We start from the raw sequence: 26,691 nt of genomic DNA on the forward strand, positions 1-26,691 counted from the left end.
TGCTGCACAATAAATGAAGTTTGCTAACCTGTTCTCCAGTAATCTTCATTACTGTAAAGATTATTTGTAAAATATTTACAGCATGACAATGTGGACTCCAACATTTTATTACAGCAAATTCATCCGAATCGCGACAACTTTCAAATAGCAGGTTCAACATACAAAAGAAGCTCACTTAACATACTTGTTTTTTTTTTATTAAATATGTAAAAAGGTCAAGTAATTCACAAATAAAATGCAAACATGCAAAAAAAAAAATAAATTTTTTTTTCTCCTGGGAATGCATCATGAGTGGGACATGGAAGGGGGAAAAAAGTACATTTACCATTCATTAATTATTGACAGCAAATATGTTTTACATTCCTTTTCATTTACACAGTAATATATGACTATAGCATTATGGTGCACTGCCCAGTTGTCTATTAGTAATAATGCAATATTAAGAAAGGGTATACAATGTACTTACTGGAATATATAGTGTGACAAAACACTCGGTGGACTGACCGTTAACACCAGAAACTAACCGCTAAGAATCATCACAAGCTGAGGTTGGAAAACTAAAAATGTTGCATTTTAAAAACTCTATGCCAAAAAAAAAGAAAAGAATGCCTCTTCCTTCGCGACTTTTGGCATATTATTAATAAAAAACGTTTTGTGGCGTGGTGTGATGTTGCTTCAAACACATACTAGTTCTGTCATACAATGGTGTTGTATTCACAATTCATGTTGTCTATCCGTCTTCACACGGACCCAGGACCTAGAAGTCTTCTATGTCTAAGGCTCGAAAATGAGAATAAATATGGCGAGGGTCTCTGGACAGATTGTCCAATACACTCAAAATGTCAGTGCAACAACACGTGCTGGGAGGAAGGGAAGGTAAGAGCTACTATGAGATCTTTCCGGGCTTTTTGCTTATTGCAATCTTGTTGTTAATATTGTGAACATCAAAACAACCCCAAAAAATTGGAACGCTAACAGCAACAGCTTCAGCATTTGATCGAGTGAAAACATTTGACAGTCCTTGTGATGGTCTGAGCTCCACTTTGTGACCACAGCAAAAAGTCACAAAAACACTGAACAGCGAGCGGAGGGATATACAAAAAAAAAAAAAAAAAAGGAATAAGGTGATGGTGCTTCTACTTGGGATGTTTCTTCAATTTGTTCAGTCTTTGAGAGAACAAAAAACGTGGAGAGGAAGAGTTCTCACATATTAAATAGAAGAAAGAGAGTTTTAGTCAATATTCATCCTGTTCCTCCTCCTGTTGATCATCCGGCGCCTCCTCGTGGACTTCCTGGTCCACGTCGGGCCCGTCTCCCTCAGCCAGCTCCTCAGCTCGCTCCTATAAAAATAAAAGTGCTGACAGCTAAAAAAGCTTTCTTTGCACAATGTTCTCCCAACTATTAGCAGTTAGCTACTTGCAAATTCACCCATTCACATTCTTTGCCTAATCCTTTAATTTGCTGAAAAACTCTCCTATTCACTGAATTTTACTTTTTCTGATGCCACAAGATGGCGCCAAAGGCCTGTCAAATAGAAACGTAGGACTAGTTTCACTAATTGACTGTCTTAGGATGGATAAAATAGGTCTCTCTCGCTCGCTCTCCATTAGCAAAAGGACTCGTTCCCTGTTCCCTGTTAATAGCAGGGGTTTTATTTACTCTATTTGATTTCCTGACCTGATCGTCCATAGCGTAGAGGACTTCCATTAGTCGCTCGACGAAGGGAGCGTTATTTTCACCCTGTTCTTGACACAGGAGCTCCACCTCGCGCAGTTTGCTGAAGTAGTAGTCCCGCTCCTTCTCCACGCCTTCCAGCGCCATCTTTAATGTGTTCACCTACCAACACACACACACAGAAATAAATCATGAGTAATCTGATTCATTTACAGACTTTAAAGGAGTCACGCTTTTTACCCCAGAATATAAAAGTCTCCAAGAATCATAAAATATAAATAATGGGAAATTGCCTTTTAATTCATTTTCTGCCATTGATGGCTATAGATGTAAAAAAAATTAATTTGAACAATTTTTATTAGTTTAACATTTTCCCCCCACTTTTGTTAACAAGAGTATGAAAGCCTAGAAAAAAAATATTATACATTTAGAACAGATATAAAATTTGTGATTAATTGTGAGTTAACTAGTGACAAAAAAATGTACGCCCCCTAATTTTTAAAAAGCTTTTCTTTTTTTTAAAGAAAAAAAAGAAAAGATTGTTAAAAATTAGGGTCGCCTTAATCGCATGACTTCACTAGTTAACTCTTGATTAATCACAAATTTTATATCTGTTCTAAATGTACAATATTTTTGTTCTAGGTTTTCATACTCTTGTTAACAAAAGTGGGAAAAAATGTTAAACTAATAGAAATAGTTCAAATGAATTTTTGACGTCTATAGCCGTCAATGGCAGTGAATGAGTTAGAGGGATACAAGACTTACGAAAAACTAACCAGCTATTCTGTGAAATGGTTAATTTCAACTCTTCCCTGAAAAGAAATTATCAATTTATGTTGCGGGATTATGCTTTTATCGCACATTTTATGAATATTTTATCATCAAGTACAGTATCGGCCATTTTGGACAGTCTCGTGATCATCGCAACGTGTCGCGTGCGTAAAACACGCATACATGACATGGCCGCTAATGACAACAAAGCCACTCACGAGGAATTATTGCGTCTCAGGCGGACATCAAAGGTGGAATTACGCCCTATAACAAAGAAGCACTTCTTCAAAAGCAGTACAGCCACGGACGGAGGACTCGCCAAAGATTTGTAATCAGCCGAAAGCCGGATGAAAGTGGCCGACTCATTCCGAGGCGAAGTTGGGGACCGTCAGCAAGTTGCATGTTACAGAGGCTCAAATTACCAGTCAAGTCACGATTGACATTGTTTACTCTGGAAATTTAATTTGTGGACGGTCCCTAACCTGGACTGTAAACATCCGGGTGACTTTTACTTTGCCAGGCCAAGCTACAAGTGTGCTAACTTACGCACTTTAGCCCACATTAGGAGAAGCTACCCACCACCGCCCTACCGCCACACGGAATGACATAAAACCTGGCATGCTGAGGATTTTACTCGGATCAGAATTGGCGCCGTAATTGGGATAGAAGACGGCCTTTTCTTGCCCATTACATCAGCAAACTCCCATTGAAATGAACGAAGGCGGCTTTCATTTACGCACAAGTTGAGTCATCACGATCACGTGACCAGAATAATGGCGTTCACACGTATGTTCTTCTTTTGATACTCAATCGGTTTAAAAGAAAATTCAGGGAATACGATGCCAGAGATATTTGCATGTTTACACTTTGTACACAATGCCTAAACCAATATTGGAAAATGAGTTATAAGTCTTGTATCACTTTAAATGGCTTCTAAACTAATACTTTACATCTGCCGATTTGCAGTATTTGCATTCCCAACAAATTGACTATTTATATTATATTTGCTGAAAAACTCACCTATTCACATTTGTGCTTTTTCTATAACACCCCAAATTACCAAAAGATGGCGCCGAAACCCTTACAAATAGGAATGTGAATTGTCAATGAAGTACAGTATGTTGAACAGATACTACTGTTCTAAGATATTTGTATGTTGTGAGGGGCTGAGTTTTCCTGGGTTAATTTGTTTAAAAAAAAAATGATAGAGGGAGTCGTTGCTGCATGTATACGTTTTTCAGTGGTCATTAAAAATTATTAAGCTAAGAAGCAGCACATGTTATCGCTTGACAATTTGTATTTTTTGGGCTTGCAATGGCAATACACACAAGGCACACTTTTTGTCATCTGTAAGTCATTTATTTAGGGTAATGTTGCAAGATGAGTTTGACTAAGGTTTCAAAGGCGGTTTTGGCTTTCATGCAGTTGTACGATTTATTTATTTTTTACAGTTGTCATAAAGTTGAGTTGAAAAATTCAGCTGCCAGAATGTGTGACTCTGGGTTTTAAAGGAGTCAGGGTTTCAAATGGTTTCAATGAAGGATTTGGATTCCATACAGTGTTCAAATGAGGCTTCTTTGCAGCGTCACATTATTTTTTTTATAGTTGTCATAAGATTGAGTTGAAAAATTTAGTTTCAGAATTTGCGACTGACTTTTAAAAAGGAGACAGAGTTTCAAATTAAGGTTTCAAAGGAGGGTTCAGCTTCAATGCAGCATCAAATTATTATTTTTTTTAACAATTGTCATAAAATTTTGTTGAAAAATTCAGCTTTCAGAAAATGTGACAAAATGTAAGCAGAGCTACAATGAATTTTTTCACATGCACATGCAATGGGTGAGATGTGTCCAAGCGCCACATACAGTGCATGAAGTGCTGCCTTCACAAGTGAAAATTCATTCATTCATTGTCTATAAGGGTGCTTGCTTCCCGCCCAAGCACACACTGGGCTATGCTTTCGCAAGTGAAAGTCACTCAAGTTGCCACCGGACGTCATGGTAACCAAGTGGTTTAAAAGGCAAAAGATGTGTGGACTGTCTTTCAGATTGGCAGTCACATGCTGCGACATCTTAACCGCAGGATTTTGGGATGTATCCTTAACGTGATTTAATGCCACGTGTTTTAGAAGTCAGGAGCAATGCTCAAAGGCCTAATGGTTTATTAGCCTATGGATAGTGACTCAATCATTAGCCTTTTTTTCCCAAACTCATCTATTGATTACAGTAATTTCTAGACTACAAGCCGCTACTTTTTTCACTTGCATTCGACCCTGCGGCTAATACAAAGGTGAGGCTTATCCACCAGATCACAAGGGGGCGCACTATAAAGGAAGCGCAAGAGCGTCAAGCTTAGCAAAATAAACCAAGTGAGCCCAAATACAGTAGGAGAGAGAACGAGAGCGAGACAATTTGCACCCTTATTATGGAAAAGAAAGTAGCGGGAAGCCGCTGCGGTACCATTAAAACAACTGCGGCTTATAGTCGGGTGCGGCTTATATGTGTAACAAACTTGAGCATTCCTCAAATTTAGCTAGCGCGGCTTATAGTCGGGTGAGCCTTATAGTCCAGAAAGTACTGTAATTAAAATCAGTTTAAGAACATCATCCAGTCGCAGATAAAATGTTCATGTTCTTTCTTTTAAGACAATAATGTTATTTAAAGAAAAAGAAAAAATATATATATATTGTTTTTAATCTAAAAAGTAAGATGGATGGATTGGAGATACCCAAACAATTTGGGAAAGATGCTCAACAACATTTGTGTATTCGTTACACTTTTTTTAATAGGGGTGTCAAAATTTGTGCGTTCATTTGGATTTAATTTAAAGTTCCTTTAATGCCACTAATTTTTTTTAACGCACGACTAATGACTGTCATACTTGGAAAGCCTGTACTGGGGGAATTCCAGTCGCAACGCAGCAGACACATTCACGTCAAAATTTAGCTGTAGTAAGTTTATTAATAATGCATATATTTGTGAAAACTGGGGTCAAGTTGTATTTTACAATTTTAAAAATGTGCAGAATTTCACAAGTTATTTCATGTTAAAGATTAGATAGCTCTTAACATGAAAAGAAAAATGCACTAAGATGTCACCAACGTCTTACAAATGCAAAAATGACCTCAACACATCAATATCGCACCCCTTTTTTTCACAGTACATCTTTTTTTTTAAACTCTATTTGATAAATTATTATGAAATTACTACATCAATTTAGATTTTTTTTCTTTTTAACATTTCCAAAATTATTGTTATTGTACAAAATGACCTTTATAACAAATATAAAATGTGCAATTAATCGTAAGTTAATTATTGAAGTCATGCGATTAATTTATGATTAACAATTTTAATCACCTGACAACCCCATCAAAAAAAAAAAATATATATATATATTATAGTGCAACCGACAAAGATTGACCTAATTTTGTAATTTAGCATATTAGTGAAAAATGAACCTATGCAGTACAGTAGTACAAGTACTAGTACAAAACTTCAAGGCTGGAATGGGCACGAGACGTCCCCATATCTCGCGAGACCTCAGTCTAGCAAGCAACAAAGGCCATCTTATCCTCCTACGTTTTGCTTTTTCTTCAGCCTTTTTGCAACACACATTCCAAGGTTATGACCAGCCTCGACAAGGAGCGTGACAAGAAGAATATACGCAGGAGGTGACCATTCACGTAAGGCTTACCTGGTCAGTAAGTTGTGTGACCTGCACCTCTAGTTCCTTCTCCCCTTTGGCGGGAGTTGATGCCGTGGGAATTTTTTTGGCTGAGGAGGGTCTGGACGTTGGTGTCGCCGTTTTTGGGGTTGTGGAGCTTGACCTTGATGCTCCTGGAATCAGTGTTCCAAAAATAAAAATAAAAAGTTGAGGGGTTATACTCTGCAAGTGTATTTGTATTTTTTGGTATGCAACATTTGGGAAAAAAATATTAGAATAAAATATAATAATAATAATAATAATATAATAAAAAAATAGGCAAATGCAATGTTATTGCCTCACAAACTAGCCCCGCCTCTAGTGTGTAAACAAACACAGTGAAGGTCAGCCTCTAGTCACAGTGAACGGTATACTTTCAGCACCATGTCTAACTTGCAGTTCTTTCATCCATCCATCTATTATTAAATGCTTTATTTTCAGAGTCATTAAATATATTCCTATTTTAAGTTTTGTATTTTCCGTTACTATAGGAACCCGAACTGAACCGTGATCTTAAAACCAACCTTGAAGCAGGATAATTTGTGTGCCGCTATACCACTAAATAGTGAGGTATTGAGAATAATTGCATTTGGAGTGATGTTTACCTGCTGTTGGGGAGCTGGCGGCATGGAGGGACTTTTTAGGCAGGTTGAAGATCTGCTCGCCGGGGTCTGGTGGAGGGATGGCGTCCTGCCCCTGTCTGGCATCCAGCGGGTCATACTCTTTGCCATCGTAGTTGGCGTCAAAAAACTTCTTGAACCACTGGATGAAGTCCAGATTGTCCTGAAATCTGCCTTTGACCAGTTTCTCCACTGGGATAATCTGAATTGAGTGTTTTCAGGGTAGGTTATAAAACTTAAGTGTTTACTGCGAGAACAATCAAAACCCACCTTGTCCACTTTCATTCTTTTGAAAGACGCTTGCAGCAGCTTGAAGTTGTGAATGTACTCGTGTTCCAGCTTGGCTTGAAACTTGACTTTCTTAAGGCTGATGCAGCCCGGAAAAAGGAGATCCATGAACTGGCAGTAGGCTGCTCCTAAGCATGCCAGAAAAAAAAAAAAAAACATGGAAAAATGTACTTTTTAAAAATGCTCAACAATTTGAGAAAATATTCTGAATCCTTTTTTCCCTTCACTGAATATTGTCAATAAATCATCCAAAATTGAGGGGGACCAAGTAAAAGTAATGGGACATGGTAATTTCTTAGGAAATGTTGTAGAAGTGATCTTTTGAAAATGTAGAATTTGCAGAGATTTCTACAAGGGACGAACGACTGTTTTTGTCTCTGTTGTTCACTCTAGATAAATATCATTATTGACTCATTCACTCCCAGCCATTTTCACTGAAGCAACCCCCTTCGTTCCAGGCTGTTTTACTGGATTTTGACTGATTTCGCAAGTCCCACAGAATATTGTGCTATGTATTTTTTTAAGGCCGATTCCGATACCGATTTTGGGCAGAAAAAAAATGCAGATAACAGATTAATCGGCCAATTATTTTTAAATATTTATACAGTGCTCAGCATAAATGAGTACACACCCTATGAAAACTAAAACTAAACAATATGTCAATGAAATCAAAAACAATTTTCAAAATATTGACAAGACTAAATTTGTAAAACATCGGTTTAATTTATAACATGAAAGTAAGGTTAATAATACACATTAAAGAACAGAATTTTCAGTTTTATTCAAATTAGGGTGATGCAAAACGAGTACTATTGGGAATTATTCGTGTTATCTCACCTGTGGGTATGTGTTCCCACACCATTTGTGTGTGAAGATTCGTTATTTGAAGGAAAAACACTCCCAAAGTTGGTGCTAACTTCCAGTTAGCATTTGAATGGGAAACTCCCTACGCTTTTAGCATTAACGCTAGACTACCGATGTTTTAAAGACGAAGCATGTTTGTATTTATACAGTGGGTGTTATTCTTATTGTTGTGCGTTTAGTTTTACAGTTAACTCCAACTAAGATGTCATTAAACAACTTACAGGACGCTTGGGGGACAACAGAATAACATACGCTACGCACTTGCTAGTTGCTAATCATGATACACAAGCAAAATGGTGCATTCGGGGAACTTTCACAGCGTTGGAAACTTCGGGTTTCTTCAATAACTTTTGTAACGCTTTAAGGGGAAAATAATTAGCCATTTGGCCCAATTGTTTTAGCGTATGTTTGAAGGGCAATAATCGGTTGATTATAAATCGGCAGCCAATAAATCGGTCGGGCCCTATTGTGTTCTATTGCTACAAAAAAAAATGGCACCTACCAAAAGAAAAATTAGAGTCTCTTCTTTTCTCAGGAAAAAAAGTTCATTTTTATCTTTTTCCGTTTTGCAACAATTAGCATTAGTATACAGCCAAGTTTCATCATTATTCACATTCCTGTTGAAAACACTGGCAAAAAGAGCTTGTTGCAACATGGCCCTGACTAATCTCTTATACTGTGCTTCCACCTGCTGGGCGTTTTTTGTAATAACTAGTATTGCTTTAAGCCACCTCTTCATGCCAGAAGCTGCATCACAGCCTTCTGTATGCTATTGCATAAAAAAACGAAATTAAGGGAATGACCGCAGCAACCTACAGCCGACTGACACCAAATGCCACGAAGGCGCTCAAAATGTATTAACAAGTCGCCATAAAAGAGCAACTCGCTATGACCGAGAGGAACTGGAACACTGCCACAAAAACAGATAAAATCTCACAAACAAGCAACTAGTAGAACACACACAAAGTCATCAAGATGAAGGAATTAGCTGACATCTTAATGCGTGTTGGCAGAGTGGCTTGGAATTGGATTACGACTTGGGTCACAGCAGGGGACGACCGCCTGCCACCTGTTTTTATTTTTTTATTTGCTCATTATGATCCCTTAAGGGGGCAATTGAACTCACACTACCATGCTATGCATGCTATGTGCCGAAGACCACATGTAAAACCAGATCACACACGTGCGGGGCATGCAAGAAGGGATCCGTGTGCACGTTTCCACGGGAGCCTTTTCACGAACTGTTCGGTACCCACCACGCATGTCGTACACGTTCACAAGATGGATGGAAATGGCAAATGTTCCGCACCTGAGGAGAGCTGCTCCACTTTGGTGTAATTCAGGCAGAGGATGTCGTTAACCCAGGCCGTGATGTCATGCCTGCTCATAGTCTCCTGGGTTATTGAGGTAGAATACACGTTGACCGCCATCCCCCAGCTGTAAAGCACAAAAGGACGACGCTTGAAAACCACAGTGTTGAAAAATACATGTTTTCCTTTTCATACAGTTACAGTAGTTACAACTGCGCAATCATCTCCTTCCTAATTCCACTGTGGTTCGTAGCACTGTATGTTTTTCTTTGCTGCCACTGGCACTGTTGTCTTTCTTCGCGCCCGTGGCAAAGAAAATTGTCGTGGAAAAATCAAAATGCACTCGCAAGTATGGAGCACTTTCGGGAGTATTCACGATCTGACTGGAAATAGGCAGTGCATCGTCTCAACAATCGCAACGTGAGCTCGACTTCACTCGGCTACCTGTTTTCAAGGTATGTTCGGCTTAGCTTGCTTTGCTTTGCTTGGGTGTTCAAACTCCAAAAATGAGTTCAAACTCCGAGGCATATTTTACTCAGATTTTTGGGTTTAAGTGCGAATTGTACGAGTTTTTATATATATATATATATATATATATATATATATATATTTTTTTTTTACAAAATTTTCTTGAAAACTTCTTGGGTGGTGGCCATTTTACTTGGGTGGCCCGCCCAAGCATTAACTTGGTGTGGGAAACACTGAACATCAAGCAGAACATTTGAATGTTTTACATTGTATCTTTGTATCAATTTGACTTAACAACAAAAACAATAATCTGCAAAGATTGTCAGTTTTTTTTATGGGGGGGGTGAATATATTTTTTTCTTTACTTAGTAATGTAGGTATGTGACAATGGAGCCAGCTCCGCCCATATTCGTAAAGTCATTTTTGTGTGATTACGTCACGCCAAGTCGGTTTCAGCTCCTCAGTAAAATGCGTTTTGGCTGGTTAAAAATGGGGTTTACCATTTTCGGCAACAATCTTTAGGTATGACTATATATCATATTGCCTCCTTTTCCATTTCATGAGTTGCAAGCACAATTGATTAAATCACCTCAAAAAGTGTTGAAAGGTAACTTGCTTTTTTATACTGACATATCTCAATTAATTTTGAGGTATTTGAGGACATACTGACAAAGTTTCATTTAATTTGTACGATGCCGTTTTTTTTAAAAATTCATCATACTGCATTTATTGTTAGCAATAGCATATTTTCAAAGATGGCATCTTCGTTAAGCACCGTTTGCGTGACCGTATCTGTGAGACTCCCTGGAAATGTCAGGGCCAGTGTTGTCATCCCATAGGAATAACGGATATTTTTTTCTAATTCGGTCCACATTTAAGGAAACAGTGAGTCCTCGAGGTCTCAGATTCAAAAATTGATCACATGACATACTATTGTTTTTAGTGTGAAATAAGGGGTCATCTTTTGGTCTGATTTTTGAAGTCTTAGAATGTCATAACTTCCTTAATACTTGGCATTTTTTGATGAAACTTAAAAACAATTGTGTTCCTTTATTCAAACTCTTTTCAATTACATTAATTTTGCTGATATATATATTTTTTTACTTGTAGGTAACGCACGTTAAAAACGTACTTCATATATAAAAAAAATAATTATGCTGTAGTTTATTAGACGTCAGTACAGATGTTTTAAAACGGACTATTTAAGAACAATGTAAAATAGTGACAATAATCACGATTGGTTGAAATAAAAAACAAACGTATTTTTTTTTTCATTTCGCCCAATCTTAACTGACAAACACAACAAAATTCAGGTATAGGTTATTGTGCTTTATCATCACGTGTACGTGTACACATGCAGGTCTCGCCTGTCACCAACAAAGCGGATGAAAGCGAGCGGCGTTAGCATGCTTTGTTAGCCGACTTAAACGCACCGCGGCTCGGCCTGACGTCTGCCCGGTGAAGGCAAGGGGAGGAGGAGGAGGGCGGGACACGTCAAACGTACAAACGACAACAAAAACTATTTTATTTTGTTTTACGAGTGTGTGCTCGTCTTAGCGCCATTACAAGTAAAGCGTCAGCCATGACGACGGTGTGTGACAAAAAGCAGTTTTATAAGGATTACGGTAGCAGGATAATCACGGTTGCTATAGCCAACAGGGCCAAAATGACAGCCGCAGACGACGAGGAGGAGCAGGAGGACCAGCCAGGCCACAACAACCCGGCTTTCCCCTCTAAAAACAATACATATTTTAAAATTCTACCATTGAATTGTACCTGTAGGCGCGCTCCCCTCGCACTGTATTCTTCCTGTACGGAATAACGTTGGTGCCGTCCGGGCCGATGTCGTTGTTATTCTCTCCATTCGGGGAAAGGGCTTGGGTGGGACCGGGCATTTGCGTCTCGGAAGCGTTGAACAGACACCCTGTTCGCACACTCTCGGCCGGGGGGAAAAAAGACACGCGAGCACCGGGGGTGGGCCGACAAGGAAAAGTCGCGTAGGAGAGCGAGAACCAGTGGAAGGGATTCTTCTCTTTTTTTCACCCTTCGCTCTGCTTATTCTTTTGCCAATCTGCCAGGATGACGTCGATGGCACACCGCGTCATGTGACGACGACGCCGCTTAGTGGGCAGGCTGCGTCACTCCCACCCAAAAAGCATTGATCCTCTCAGTGCATCAAAAGCACCGATTAGCACTCCCGGGGTGCTTTGAACAGCATTAACAATGGCCAATCGTTTAGTCGTGATGGTTCAAAGGAAACTAACGCCCAGAAAAAAAAAGGAATGCTGATTAAATTACAGAACAATAAATGACATGTATAGTTGCATCCCAACTGTTTCAACAATCTGTACTTATAAATCGGAATACAACATTTTTATTATAAAAAAAAAAGTCCGGTAATTAGTGCTGAACATTTACTTGAATCAAAACGATAGTGCAATGTAGTAGAACAGGGGCAATTCTAGGGTCCAAATCCGAGGTTCAAGATGTACAGTATTTAAAATGTATCAACTCATTCACTGCCATTGACGGCTATAGACGTAAAAAAAAAAATAAAAATCATTTGAACTATTTTTATTAGTTAAAATTTTTTTCCCACTTAACAAGAATATAAAAAACTAGAAAAAATGTATTGTACATTTTGAACAGATATAAAAATTTTAATTAATCATGACTCAACTATTGAAGTCATGCGATTAATTACAATTAAAAATTGTAATCGCCTGACGCGATTAAAAAAAAGATTATTAAAAATTAGGGGCGTCAGGCGATTACATTTTTTCATTGTAATTAATCGCATGACTTCACTAGTTAACTCACAAATTTTATATCTGTTCTAAATGTACAATAACCCCCCCCCCCCTTAGGTTTTCATACTCTTGTTAACAAAAGTGGAAAAAAAAGTTACACTAATAGAAATAGTTCATATGAATTTTTGACGTCTATAGCCGTCAATGGCAGTGGATGAGTTAATTTGTACATTTTAATGCAATTGATTCCACCATTTATGAAAGAGAAGCATAACGCTTTTTGGTCATGGACATTCAATCAATCAGTTAGCTTGTCAGTAGCACCTTGGCTTTAATATTAACACACGCATGTTGGATGGATGTTTCTATAATTTGCTACTTTTTTGTTAATACAATTCTTTTTTTTTAAATCACTTAAACTTTAGGGGGGCTCTGATTCAATTTAGAGGTGCTTTAGCACCCACAATTATGGGCTACAAACGCCCATGTAGTAGAACGCAATTTCCAAATCACAATGTCTGCAATTTTGGACGGAAAAACTGCTTCATTTCAGTCTGTTGGTATACTTACAACAATGAAGAAAACAGTAAAAGACAATAAAAGTATTAAAAAAAATTAAAAATTAAGAAATATCCACCCTGAACCAATCTTTCGCTGTGCTTCCAAAAAAGTCTCTTTCAGCCAAATGCAGCCATTTGTAAAACATTTGCATTTATTTCTCTGGCATCAACACACATTTGTCCAAGCTGTTGTCCTCTTTGGGATGTTGGTCCAATTCAAATAGCAAATTTGTCCCCAAAAATGGCTTCAATGATTCAAATAAAACTTGTGGTATAAATTGTGCTGCTAACCTTATAACTGAAATTATACTTGTAAAATGAATGGGAGTGTTTTGAGTTTAAGTGTGTGAGCGAGTGGTAAAAACTAGCGATAGACTGATAATCATGCTGGCAGATTATTGAGCATTTTGCCGAATTTCGTATCGGCCTTTTTTTCAAAGCTGATGGCCGATAAAGGTCAAGCTAAAACCATTTTAATCTCAGGAAACTATCTATTTAAAATGTCAGTTAACTTTATAAGATATGCTGTTGACCCTGTGAACCTTCTGAAACTTTTGTTTTTGTTTTTTTAAATGAAAATGAATATTGGCTTCAAATATCGGTTATCGGCTTCCTTGACTACTAATAATCGGCATCGCTATCGGCCCTGAAAAAAAAACCACACGGTCCATCTCTAGTAAAAAAAACACATCACCTTCCACTCCCATCACCCAATTACCTACACCTGTTCTTAAAAGGACTAGGAAGGGAGGGGTAGAAAGGTCTTGGGAATTCCTGCACTGCCGCCTATGCTCATCTACCACAAATGCAAGCAAAAATAACGTAGCTCCTACAACTACTGAATGAAACAATGATAAAAACCTGTTCAGTTTACATCACCAGATATATGCCAGTGTTTTCTTTAAAATAAATCAAAATGAATCTAGTCTAACCTATGGGTGAGGAGGATAGATAGTGTGTCCCAAAAGTCACTATACTATACACTACATTTTTGGACTGCACTCTGGAACACACCATCATCAAAAGTTCTATTCAGGGGATTAAACATGAAACATTATTTTTCTCAATCTTTCAGTTTTGGTCAATGAAGGGCTAAAGTTTTTGTTTACTAGCGGAGCCATAAGAGAAGCTTTGGCTTTTGCCACCCAGAAGAACGTAAACCGTGTTGAAATGTCCTATCAAGTCCCTAACTGGATAAATAAAGAAATATAAATGCTTTTGTTTAGTCAATAATTTATCCATCAGAATGTAAACAAAATTGTTACTATTGAAAATAAAACGTACCACTCAAGTGGCAGTGGGTGTACTACTGTACAGGCAGTAGGAAAGCTCTACTCAGACGTAACCAAATCACAACCAGGCAAAGGGGTGGACAGTACTTTTAATAATTTGGGCTAGCTAATCTGTTAAAACTATTCTACCATTAAGTGGAGCGGGAGCAACGTTTAACGATGATAAAAGTTCAACCTAACCCCCAAAATAGAACCGGATACTTGACAAGAGTAAAAGGACACCCGTCTTATCAGTCGCTAGCACCCCTCCGCTGCTCAAAAATAGACTGGCCCTTTTCCCAATGGGGGGAAATGCGATAGCGGAGTTCCTGTAGTTTTCAAAGCAGATGTAGCCGTATCAGGGAAGCTAGCTAACTTCACACCAAACCAGCTACTACGACCAAACAACGCGACAAATAACGACTATTCGAGCAACACACCACACACTGCGCAACGTAATAATTAGGTAACAATCAGCTAGGTTATTGATAACGGCAGGGTCTTGTTTGGCTCATTGTAACACTTTTGACAGACTGTGACAGGCAGCCCACATATGTCGGTGGACAACGAGAGAATCGCTACAGCCGCTACGCACGACACACAGAACAGAAAACACACCAAAATGTACATTTCCATGTCGCTCGTATTCCAAGCAAGTTAACAAACAAAAGCACGCGGCGGCACAGATTGAACTCACCCGTTAATTCACGAGTCGCAGGTTTACTAGGTGTAGAAAAAAAAAGAGGCTCTTTTCCGGCTGAGTCACCCCACCCCTCTAACGCCCATTCACTGCCACCGCTGAGTGAAGTAACGGCGCCCGATTGGACAGTCTGTCACCAAAGTCATTGCTGATTGGTCGGTTGTAAAACATCTGTCACCCGAGCGACCAATCGCGTACGGGTGCGTTGATGGTTTGCAACAAGGGACCGCTTTCACTCTTCTTCACGCTCCAGGCTCTAAAACGATTAATATTTAATTTACACTTGATTTTTTTGTCCTTTTGTTTTTGAAAATATACACCAATTTCATTCACGTGTATTTTATGTTTATATTATTAAGTGACGACTGACATGTCGAATAATATTCAGGTTAAAAATGTGTCTTTAATAGAAAATCAAAATGTAGTGCGCTACGTAGGTCTGATTCTAAATAGTAAATTTATATAGTGTCTGATTTTAAATGGTACATTTAAAAACATGAGAAGAAGACACTCACAATGAACACCAGGGAGCAGTAGTGTGTCCTCTACAGACAGCTTGCAGTGCGTTTACGACAGCTAATAAATGTGCACTGCTGAGGCAGAGCAGCTCAAGTGTGTCGTGCTTGAAATGAAATAGAAAGGAGTTCCCGGGCAAGAATTATGTATGGTGTCAACACTTTATCATGCATCACCGCCACATGCAAGAAAAAAAAGAATAATAAAGAAAAACAGACACGCACACATACACAGGAAGAACTTTGTGGTAAATCCAAACTATAGACACCACAGCACATATTTTATGATTTTATGTCATGAAAAAGAGAAGCCGAGCTGTGTTTTGCACGGATCTTTTTATTGAAGTCTTCAGTGCAGTAACCAAAATACACATTAGCTCCTCGATCCGCTCACAACATCCTGCTAATGTCAACACTTGTATGGACAGCAGGCAAATCTAACAACAGTGTACATTGACTTAAAAGCGGGTGGAGCACATGAAACAATTACAAAAGATGGAGCAACATTAAATTAAAAACCTGATTGTAAACCTGTTCAGTACTCAAAGTGAATTTGTTTTTTCCCCCTTTTATTATTTTACATAATTTACAGTATTTCCTCAAATAGCGGCCATCACAACTGGAATTATTCTCAGTTCATAGACGCTATTGTTTCAGTTTACTGCCGAGCCCATTGGAACTCTGTTGTTAATCAAAACAGCAGCACTTAGAGAGACACAAACAGTACCTCAGATGAATTCAAGTCTTTTCTTTTTGGTGATTTTTGTTATAGTATCATACAATTTACATGATTCCCTCAAATAACGGTCATGCCCCTAATAGATGCCATGCCCAAATAAGTCTACCCAGGAAAAATAAACACCTAAAATTAATGCCCCCCCCCCCAAATTAGGTAATAAAAAATAGGTAGTGAGCGTCATTAAATTAGTTCAGAAACGCAATTGTAGCTAAGTCCATTTAAAATATGTTGCCAACCAAAACAGCAGCACCCACAGAAGCACATAGACTATATTTTCCAAATAATTCAAGTCGCTTATGTTTCCATTTTGCTCATTTTTGTGAGAATATTCTATATATTATTTCCTTAAATAGCGGCATTTCCCAAATTAGTCACCAGGTCAGCTCAGGACAAATAAATGCCCTCTCAAATTGATGGATTTTACCCCCATCATCAACTATTTGCTGATTTCAGTTCAAAGACACTCTTGTTCACATATAAACATTTTAGGAGATAACTGCTGGGCCCATTTGGACTCTGTTGCTAACCAAAACAGTAGCAAAAAAAAGAATCTCAGATGAATTCAATTGCAGAGTCTTATCACACGTAGCATTCAAAAAGATCTTACACTTTGTTGAGACGATTAGCATTCAAGTTTTGGTTTTAACTCTCGTTTCACGTGACACACTGTCATCCCAATCTGTGGTTAGGTAGTTGCCACCATGAGCGGAAATAACTGTAATTTATCACATGACAGTAATTACAGTACATTCTTTAACTACACCTTAGATTTTACAGTGTTTCTTTTCCAGTGAAAAGGACTCACATTGCATTTGAATGTTAGCTACATGCTGCAATGACGGCTTGACTGAACTCCATTGAAATGTCATCCAAGAAGCTAAGGCAGTGTGCGTTATCATCACTAATGCATCAAATAAAGGTTCCAGAAACAACACACAACAATAAGAATAAGAAATAAAAGGAAATACAGTACAGTGGAACCTCAGTTTTCATATATGTCCCAAATGGGTCTTTGATAGATGTAAAAGTGATGTTAAATGTTCATTTAACCATTAGCATATCAGTATATATTCTCCATATGTATATATATATTTTTTTAAATATTTCTGTGTGGCGAGAACAGATTAATTTCCTCTGGAAAATACTGCTTCAGTTTTCCTTAGATTCATTTTTAGTTACATTATTTGGAACTGATAACTGATCTATTACGAAAACTAGTGTTTCAAGTGGAAGAAAAATAAGTACATATATATATATATATATATATATATATATATATTAGGGGTGTGCCCAAAAAATTGATTCTCATAAGAATCACGATTCTCATTTAATACGATTCAGAATCGATTTTAAATGTCCCCAAATTGATTTTAATTAAATTATTTTATAATGTCTGTGTGTGCCTTTATTTGGAGCGCTGTTCATGTTGTACCCGGTTTGGCCACTTAGGGGCAGTGTGGTTCCACGTGGTCTAATACACTGTTGTAGCCACATTAGAGAGTAGAAGGAAAAAGTGAAGATCAAGTTATTCCAATAAAAGTTTTTTTTTTTGCAGCATGGAGACGTTCTTTTTGAGTGATAGAAGTGCCACGAGTAGCGCGCTAATTAACATTAGCGAGTCAGACTGGAGTAGATCATTACAATTCATTGCACATCTACAGATTGAATCAAAAATCATTGTTAATCAAATCATTTTGAATCAAAAATCGTTCCTAATCGAAAATCGATTCTGAATCGAATCGCAGACCCAAGAATTGGAATCGAATCGTGAGACATTCAAAGATTCCCACCCTAATATATATATATACATAAAATATATATATGGCAACGCAAGACGGCCGCCGCTGGCTTCACTTCTCGCTTCAGCATGAGTAGCGCTGTTTTTTTTTTTTTTTTACATCAGCGCTGTATCAGCCTGCAAATCAACCCCATAGACCGTCCTCTTTTTTTAAGCTTTGAGCCAGGACAGCATAGTAGCGTTTTTATTTCACTTTCTTAACTCAAGAGTTATGGTTGTACGTGCACGCGTTCGGGTCTGCTAGCATCACATTTACAGCGGCCGACTTGAATGACGTATGCGCGCTTCTCGTCAAACACAGCTCTATACGTAAACTGGATTAAGCGTGCGCACGGTGATATGATGAGCGCGGGACTTCCATACTATATGTAAATCCGTGGATTAGCGGCGCTCACCAGAACAGCTTTTTTGGATAAGAAAACATGCATTGTCAAGCGTACCGCAACGCTGACAGTACGTTTTTTTGCACGTTGAGAAGTACCTGGACGCTCAAGGGAGATTTTTTTAGAAGTGCCGGAGCTCCGTACCGCTGCGTTCCGGCGTACTTAAAACACTGACAAAAACTGAGATTGCAGTGTAGTGGGAAAATCGGACCAGGTTGACATTGTGTATTTAAAAATACAACTCAAACTTAATTGTATTGTATCATAACTCATATGAGACACAACAGTACATTTCTACATTGGCTTAACAAGTCAAACACAAAGCAAAAAAAATAATAATAATAATCACGTGGTTGATATGGCACCTGTGGTATAATAATCGTAGAGCTCTCGGTGATTAATAATCTCTTGAGTTTTATTCATCGGCTCACAGTTTCACCTTAAATATGAGGTTGGTTAAAAATATATAGATTCTTTACACAAATGTATATTCTAAGCTATAGGATCCTGGCCAGTGTCGTTGTGTCCAGTGTCGTCACTTGTTGTTGCTTTTGATATTGCTTGCCTGCCAACAAGAACACGATGATGTTAATAGAATCACAATATGCAACAATATTCAACATTTTCATTTCAAACATACAGTAGTCATAGAAGTAGCATTAAGATGAAAGGTTAAAAAGAGGTACTTTTTATGTAGTGTATAGTAAAAATAATTGTAAATTAAAAACTTTAAATATTAAATAAAAAATATAATAATATGTTTCTCGTTTTATTTAGATTTTTGTTAAAAAAAATCCTGGTGAGAAAAAGGATTAAAAAAATTTTTTTTAAATTCATCCATATCCATTTTCTTCGAGTTGTGGTGGCACCAATCTAAGCAGGGAAGCCCAGACTTCCCCGTCTCCAGCCAAAAGCCCTTCAAATATTATTTTATTTATCATTAAAACATTCAAATTAAACATTTGTCATTGATCCTTGATTATTTTAATTTGAATTATCTTTGAAAAAAATCTTCTCCTGTTGAAAAAACAACTGGCGATTAAAAATAGTTTTAAAAAAATCGAAATATTTTTTTTAAATCACAATAAAAATTTAAATATGTATATTTTAATATTTACAAAAATGAAATAAAAAATATAATTGTAATTTTAAGAAAACATAAACTGCTGTATACACATAATATAAATCATTTTGCAGTTTATTTAGATAAAAGAAAAAAATCTTTAGGTTTCATTGATGGAAATAAAAAAATATGATGGTAACAAAAATAATAAATGTTTTATAAAAAAAAAAAATCTATTATTTGCATTTTAATTATTCAAAAAAATTAAATTATGACACCATTTCTGAAAAAAATACAGTATGTCCAATATATATTTTATTAATCTCACTAAACTGTTTAAAAATTGAAATAAAATACAGTTTAATTTACATTTTTAAAACGCTAAAAATTAATTGGTGAGGTAACAATTTATATATATTTAAAATAAACATTTGTGCAAATTGGAGTGCATATTCACCAGTGTCGTGGATCCTCGCTGTCACTGCTGAAGCGTCATCTGTAGCACAAAGTCAACACCACACACAGCCGGTTAGAACCCTATTTTCTTGAGTGTATAGTTCACTTGAGTAAATAAATGAAAATATAATAAAAGTATCCCTAGTATACGCCCGGTTTGCTCTACAGTTGAGTAAATGAACCAAACGAAGAAATACGCTATTCAGGTAGCCATTTTCTATAACCAAGATCTCACCATGCAGGCTTTGTCCGGCTCCTGCCTGTGCTTCATGAGTTCCTCGAACTTGAGCTCGTCTTCCAGCTGCCGCTCCAGGTCGTTCCCGTAACGTTCCTCCTTATGCTCCGCGGTGGCGATCCTGGGCTTGAAACTGAGAAAGGGATCTGAGGTTGATGTTGTTGTTGCTCCAAACGTGTCGCCGCGACCCAGGTCGGAATCCGCAGTGCTCTCAGTTTCGCTGCCGCCCTCTGAGAGACCACATGGCAGATGATAGAAATATTTGAATTGTGAGTGAACAAAGAACATAATATACAACAGTGAGGGATGACACTAATGATTATTTTGGTTAAAACATTTTCATCTTGTTTTCTAATTCTTCTAGTTTCAGCGTCCTCATTTTAATAATTGACTAATCTGTAGGTTATTTTGTTGATTAATCGATGAATCGGGAAAAAAATGTTCTGCTGGTCTAAAAACTAAAATGGCTGCCAAAAACAACACTGTTAAGATTAGGCGCGTCGGCCATTTTACTTGTACCTGAATTCAACTCTTTGACCAGCGATGACATTGTGTTGGTAATGGAGTCGGCAGCGATGAGGAGGTCGTTTCGCAAATTTCTCCTGGGACCTTTGACGGAGCAGACGAGAAAATATTGACCTCACATGTTACCACGTTGCATTCTTTTGGAATGGAACCTTCGATGCGTCACCCTGAGCAAAGGCCTCCTGAACGTCACCCCCTACGCCCATGAGGGAGTCCTGAGGTGTGTGAGTCGGGGTGGTGCCGGCCGAGTCCGAGTGGATTGGCGTGGGGATGGACCTGCTGACGGTGTGACTGGGGGACGAGCGTGGAGAGCCGGGACCCTGAGTCTGCGACGCAAAACATCACATGAGGACATCTTTGTCGTAGCGAGTGAGAGTTGAGGAAATAATTGCTTGATCCCTTGCTGAACATGAAAAACGTGATGGTTTTTTTTTTAGGAGAAAAATAACACTGTTAAGTTAAACCTTAGAAAAACATACAATAATGTCACGATTAAATATGTTTTTGTAACTTGCAAATTCAGCAAGGGTTAACAAAATGATTTCCCTCCAGTATTGTGTTAAACTCAGAGTATGTGTTAAACACAGGTTAGAAGTCTGTTATGTCAATCTACATGCACTTGTCTAGTTCTCTTGTTACGAAGGTGTGGTTGCCTTGAATGAACGCCTCGTATCTTAGAAACAGCATAAGGTCAAACCGTACTTCCTCAAACAGTGGCTTCCAATTGTAATAATAGTCACCAAAGTGAATGACTGCCACATTTCAAATGTTTTTGTACATTTTTAAAATCTATAATGATGCACGACTACCATCATGCTTTTGTAAATAACAACAAAAATACTTTGTAATTTTTTTTTTACATTTTATTTTGTATTTGTGGAAAAACATTTACAAGTTTTATGTGATTTTTTGGTTTCAATTTTGTTGACTACAAATTTAAACTTTATTTTTTAGTTTTTTTTTTTGATATTTTTTTTTAGATTTTCTTTTTAGATTTTCTTTTTAGATATATATATTTTTTTTTTTTTGATTTTTTTTTTTGGTCCACAAATACATACTGCTACTAGTACTTACATACTGTGTAACACAAAAGTATTTGTACGAATAAAGGTCTCCCTCACGTTAAAACACAGCCCTCCAAAATTCGCCTCATATTCCACATTAGAGTAAATAAATCAGCCACTATGAGAACTCGATTAGACTAGATATTGAAATGATCCTGACACTAAAATCGTAACCGTTTCTCAATTTATTTTTGATACAAGACGCTCACCTGGCAACAATAAACATGTTTCTTTTTTTTTCAAAACATGCGCTAAATAGTTTTCTCCTCCTTCACACTTTTTGCACTTACAGCTTGTTTCTGTTCCTCAGCTAGCTGTGAAAAACAACAACAACAACCGCATTATGTTAAGGTTCATTTGGATCTACTCTAGCATGTAATAAGCGTGCCCCCAAAAATAATTGTTAGGTTTATTGAACACAAAACTGTCCTTAAGTGTGAAAATGTTTGTAATAGGAGTTTGATCTGACTAGTCGAGCAGGCGGCCGGTTAACTTGACTACTCAGCAATTATGTTTACTTTGGAGTTGACTAACTGTTAACTCATTCACTGCCATTGACGGCTATAGACGTCAAAAAATTATTTGAACTATTTCTATTAGTTTAACATTTTTTTCGACTTTTGTTAACAAGAGTATGAAAACCTAGAAAAAAACGTATTGTCCATTTAGAACAAATATAAAATTTGTGATTAATCGTGAGTTAAATATTGAAGTCATGCGATTAATTACAATTACAAATTTTAATCGCCTGATCGCCCCTAATTTTTAATTATCTTTTCTTTCCCCCCCAAAAAAAAATATTATAAAAAAAATTCTAGGTTTTCATACTCTTGTTAACAAAAGTGGAAAAAAATGTTAAACTAATAAAAAATAGTTCAAATGAATTTTTGACATTTATAGGCGTCAATGGCAGTGAATGAGTTAATCATGTGTTTTTGGGGAACTGGGAGGCATGTGAGTATGGAGGACTAAAAAGTGAAAATAAAAATGGATATAAAAAATATAATTGAAAAATTAAATACAGAAAAATAATGTGCATGGAAATAAAAACATTTTTTTATATGAATTAAGAAATAAAAGTAAAATATTGTTTGTTTGTTTTTAAAATGTGATTAAAAATACAAATAAATACAAAACAAAACAAATTAAATGTCAAACAATAACTAAAAACGCTCTGCTCTCACATTTATTTCATGCTGCAGACGCTGTCAGCATGAAATGTGTCATGCAATGTTATTCAAATAAGGGGGCGCTTCTATGTGTGTCTCGGGCGAGCACAGTCACTTGCAAAATATGCAAGTAAGGTGCAATGGCTTAATCGATTAATGGAGAACTAATCAATTATCAAATTAACCTATATATATATATATATATATATATATATATATACAGTATATAAATATTATTATTTTTTTTTTTATATATATAACTATTCGGAATTGCTGCATTGTGCCGAAAAAATATTTTTAAAACTCTTCAGTTGGTCAACCCCGCCTTCCAAAATTAGCTGCGATAGGCACTAGCTCACCCGTGTCCCTATTGAGTATATGTACTGCAGAAATGGATGCATGGTTATCTTCACAGATTGTTGAAATGTTATTAAAATTGCCTGTACGGTTGCCATAGACCCATTTTTATGATGATACATTTGACTCTGGAGCAGATTTTTAGGAAATATTGCCAGTAATTAATTACGTGCCACTACCTGAAAATACCAAACACAAAATGGCCCAATTTGAATGTTATTTCAACCGTAGCTTCTCAACACGGAACAAAATGTATAAAAAAAACGTTCCCCCCGACTTCACGGAAGCACGGTGAAAAAGATGGAGGGCTCTTGTCTGCGCTACCTTGAGAAGCGTCATTAGCTGCTCCAGCTGCACCATGAGCTCCCTGCGACTCTCCTGCAGACTCGACATTCTCTGCTCAAGCTCATCTTTGCGTTGCCTGACAGGGGAAGAAAAAAAAAAGGTACAGATTGATGACACCATTATGTCACATCCATACAGACTAAGTCAAGCAGTTACAATCGGCACTTAACTCTTTCTAACTATAAAGAAGACAGAATGCGAATTCTCCTACATATCTGTATATAAGCACTTCAAATCAGTTTTCCGTAATATGCCCCCTATCCCCTCAAAATTGATGAATTGTGGTGGACGGTGTGTCCTGCTTACCTGAGAAGTCGTAACTCAGTCAGCAGAGCGGGGTTCTGCTGACCCCTGTCAGGCGGCGCCTGCGAGGCCTCCTCATGCTGGAGGCGCAGTCGTTGAATTTCCTGCAAGATTTCTCTGTGTGACACGCAAACAGACTTTTTTCAACAAAAAGTATCAAATTTATGACACAATGCGCCCTGTGGAGACCCTTTTAGTGGTGTGATTTAGAAATAATGACTGTTACGAGGGGTCAAGAGGAGCTCCCGCCAGGATGATTGATGGATGAATGTGCAATTTTATAGACTTGGCGGTGTGTAGCTGGCAACATTGCCAGGAAGATTATGCAGTGTTTACACTTTGCAGACAAAATATAGAGATATTATCTTACATTTGAGACTGTAGAATCATGTGATGTCTCTAAGCCAAATTTAATTATTTTATTTTATTTATTTATTATTATTTATATAATAATAATAATAATAATTATTATTATTATAATATTCTAGCTTTTAATTATACCCCCCCCCCCCAAAAAAAAGACTTTATTTAAATTTGGCTTAGAGTCATCACATTATAATAATAATAATATTATTAATAATAATAATGATAATTATTATTATTATGTGATGTCTCTAAGCCAAATTTAGATAAAGTGTTTCTTTTTTTTGGGGGGGGGTATAAACAAAAAGCTAGAATATAATAATAATAATTATAATACATTTAAATAAAGTCTTTTTGGGGAGGTTATAATGAAAAGCTATAATAATAATTATAATAATAATAATAATTATTATTATTATAATATTCTAGCTTTTAATTATACCCCCACCCAAAAAAAATACTTTCTTTAAATTTGGCTTAGAGTCATCACATTATAATAATAATAATATTAATAATAATGATAATTATTATTATTATGTGATGTCTCTAAGCCAAATTTAGATCAAGTGTTTCTTTTTTTTGGGGGGGGGGTATAAATAAAAAGCTAGAATATAATAATAATAATAATAATTATTATTATTATAATATTCTAGCTTTTAATTATACCCCCCCCTCCCAAAAAAAAGACTTTATTTAAATTTGGCTTACAGTCCTCACATTATAATAATAATAATATTAATAATATGTCTCTAAGCCAAATTTAGATAAAGTGTTTCTTTTTTTTTGGGCGGGGGGGTATAATGAAAATAATAATAATAATTATTATTATTATTATACTTTTGCTCCTTTGAAAAGGTGCTCTGTCCTGAGTTGCTTAACACATCTAGATATAAAAACTCTAAAATAAAAACTGGAATTCTGAACTTTTGTCTTTTGTATTCCTGTTTTGATCTGAAACCCAAATGTCTTAAAGGTTACAACAAAAACAAAGGAATTGACCTTGCTGTCATACTTTTATGGTGGACTTAAATCAACTTCTGCTGTGAATTGGCACTATATTCAGTAGATCAAATTTAATGTAATTAAACTTAATAAAAACACACAAAAATAAATACTTGATAATAATGTTCAGAGATGTATTATGATTTATTCTACAACGCTCAAGGGATTGATTTGTGTTAATACCTTACAGGACACAAAATACAAACCCTTTGACCCTTTTTTAGAACATTTCAGGTTCAAAAAATAGTTTGAGAGGTCTGCTTGTCCAAGCCTCAACTTAGTTTGAGCTGCTGTGAATTCAACTAAAAACAACAAGGCCGTGGGTCTATTTTACAAAGCAGGTTTAGTTAGAACCCTGGGTCAAGAAACCCTGAAATGTGGGAAACTCTGCATTTTCAGTTTCAGAAAGGGAGGTAGTTGAAACCAGAGGAAAACATGTAACTCTAGCCTGTAGAGGTCATTTAAGCACTCGGTCAGTTACCGTAGCAGCATCTTCCATGAATCTGGTAGGTTCCAGGTTTTTCACAATGAACCTCGTGGTTTTCTCTGTCCTCACCTCCTTTCAGGCACATTTCCTCATTCATAAAGTCCGAGTTTTTGCGTAGATACGCCTATAGTCTATAGCGTAAATTTCACTTTTGTCACAAACATGGCATGTCTTTTTGACAATGACCCTATTGATGAAGGTGCCGCAATATCGCGCAGGGAATTAAATATTCGTAGAAAGATTGTTATGTTGTGGACTTTTTAGTGTAGTGGCAATACCAGGTGAAACAACTCTGCGTTGATATAACTACCTCAAATCAGCTGTCCTGGAATCAAAATCGCTTTTTCCGAGTTTCCTATCTCAGGGCATGTCAACTCGTTGTTCAGGGTTAGTCTCGGTGTTTGTTGAACATGCTTTGTGAAATGGACCCCAGCTCGGGGTGTTCAATCCCTCACCTGTTTTTACTCTCCAGCTCGGCAATGAGCTGCCTCTGCTGTTTGTTGGCATCCAGAGAGCACGGCAGGTCTGCGGGAACTCTGTGCTGCTGTTGAGCCTGAAGCACAGACACTGTGTCAACCGCTCTATTTTGTTCACACAAACAACGAAAGACAAGAACGTTAAGTGCACACGGTAACTTCAACTGGAGTGTACACAGCAAAATCACCAGTGCTAGATTAACACTGAGAGTGTTAAATCTAACACTATAAAAGTGTTTATATGTGTCCACACCAATGAGTGTTAATGTGACACTTTCAAGTGTTACTTCTTTCACACTTTACCAGTGTTACTACAACACTGTATAGTGTTAAAAATCTACACTGGAAAACAATGAGTAGTATTGAAAGTAAACAGTAGGGGTGGGAATCTTTGAATGTCTCACGATTCGATTCGATTCCGATTTTTGGGTCTGCG

The 26,691-nt window shown here is 37.0% G+C and overlaps 2 protein-coding genes across 8 annotated transcripts in view; both read right to left on the minus strand.

Annotated features, from left to right (window-relative positions):
* Nucleotides 1-91: 91 nt before the first annotated feature.
* mapre2 (microtubule-associated protein, RP/EB family, member 2) lies at nt 92-15,060 on the minus strand. Of its 2 annotated transcripts, none has more exons than XM_077558827.1 (7): nt 14,973-15,060; nt 9,226-9,353; nt 7,035-7,180; nt 6,750-6,966; nt 6,136-6,278; nt 1,678-1,836; nt 92-1,340 (listed from the first exon to the last, which is right to left on the minus strand). In XM_077558827.1, exons 2-7 carry the CDS (start codon nt 9,344-9,346, stop codon nt 1,236-1,238), a joined length of 891 nt encoding a protein of 296 aa, XP_077414953.1. In that variant the 5' UTR covers nt 9,347-9,353; nt 14,973-15,060; the 3' UTR covers nt 92-1,235. The 2 variants fall into 2 exon arrangements, with proteins under 2 accessions (XP_077414953.1, XP_077414952.1); XM_077558826.1 differs by lacking the exon at nt 14,973-15,060 and adding an exon at nt 11,471-12,234.
* A 747-nt stretch (nt 15,061-15,807) lies between these two features.
* dtna (dystrobrevin, alpha) overlaps nt 15,808-26,691 on the minus strand; it is a 41,967-nt gene continuing 31,083 nt past the window's right edge. For 2 of the 6 annotated variants that reach the window (XM_077557272.1, XM_077557271.1), the window contains exons 12-20: nt 26,235-26,332; nt 23,931-24,044; nt 23,604-23,700; nt 22,044-22,067; nt 20,856-21,015; nt 20,684-20,773; nt 20,165-20,394; nt 19,931-19,969; nt 15,808-18,975 (exon numbers count right to left, since the gene is read on the minus strand). In XM_077557272.1, coding sequence (XP_077413398.1) covers nt 19,952-19,969; nt 20,165-20,394; nt 20,684-20,773; nt 20,856-21,015; nt 22,044-22,067; nt 23,604-23,700; nt 23,931-24,044; nt 26,235-26,332 — 831 coding nt within the window. In that variant the 3' untranslated portion in view covers nt 15,808-18,975; nt 19,931-19,951. Of the gene's footprint in view, nt 18,976-19,930; nt 19,970-20,164; nt 20,395-20,683; nt 20,774-20,855; nt 21,016-22,043; nt 22,068-23,603; nt 23,701-23,930; nt 24,045-26,234; nt 26,333-26,691 lie in introns of those variants that run through there. The other 4 variants (XM_077557275.1, XM_077557274.1, XR_013291122.1 and 1 more) reach the window with 3 other exon arrangements.

The sequence above is a fragment of the Vanacampus margaritifer genome, chromosome 2 (genome assembly GCF_051991255.1).
Source record: "Vanacampus margaritifer isolate UIUO_Vmar chromosome 2, RoL_Vmar_1.0, whole genome shotgun sequence".
Lineage (NCBI taxonomy): Eukaryota > Metazoa > Chordata > Actinopteri > Syngnathiformes > Syngnathidae > Vanacampus > Vanacampus margaritifer.

Bases quoted from the DNA above. Each gene is read 5' to 3' on its own strand.
- mapre2 (XM_077558826.1), bottom strand. From the start codon at position 11,589: ATGCCCGGTCCCACCCAAGCCCTTTCCCCGAATGGAGAGAATAACAAC. The intron at 7,181-9,225 runs GTGCGGAACATT...TGGCATGCTTAG, and splicing joins AGTGGAGCAGCTCTCCTCAG to GAGCAGCCTACTGCCAGTTC. The intron at 6,279-6,749 runs GTAAACATCACT...CACTGATTCCAG, and splicing joins CGCCAGCTCCCCAACAGCAG to GAGCATCAAGGTCAAGCTCC.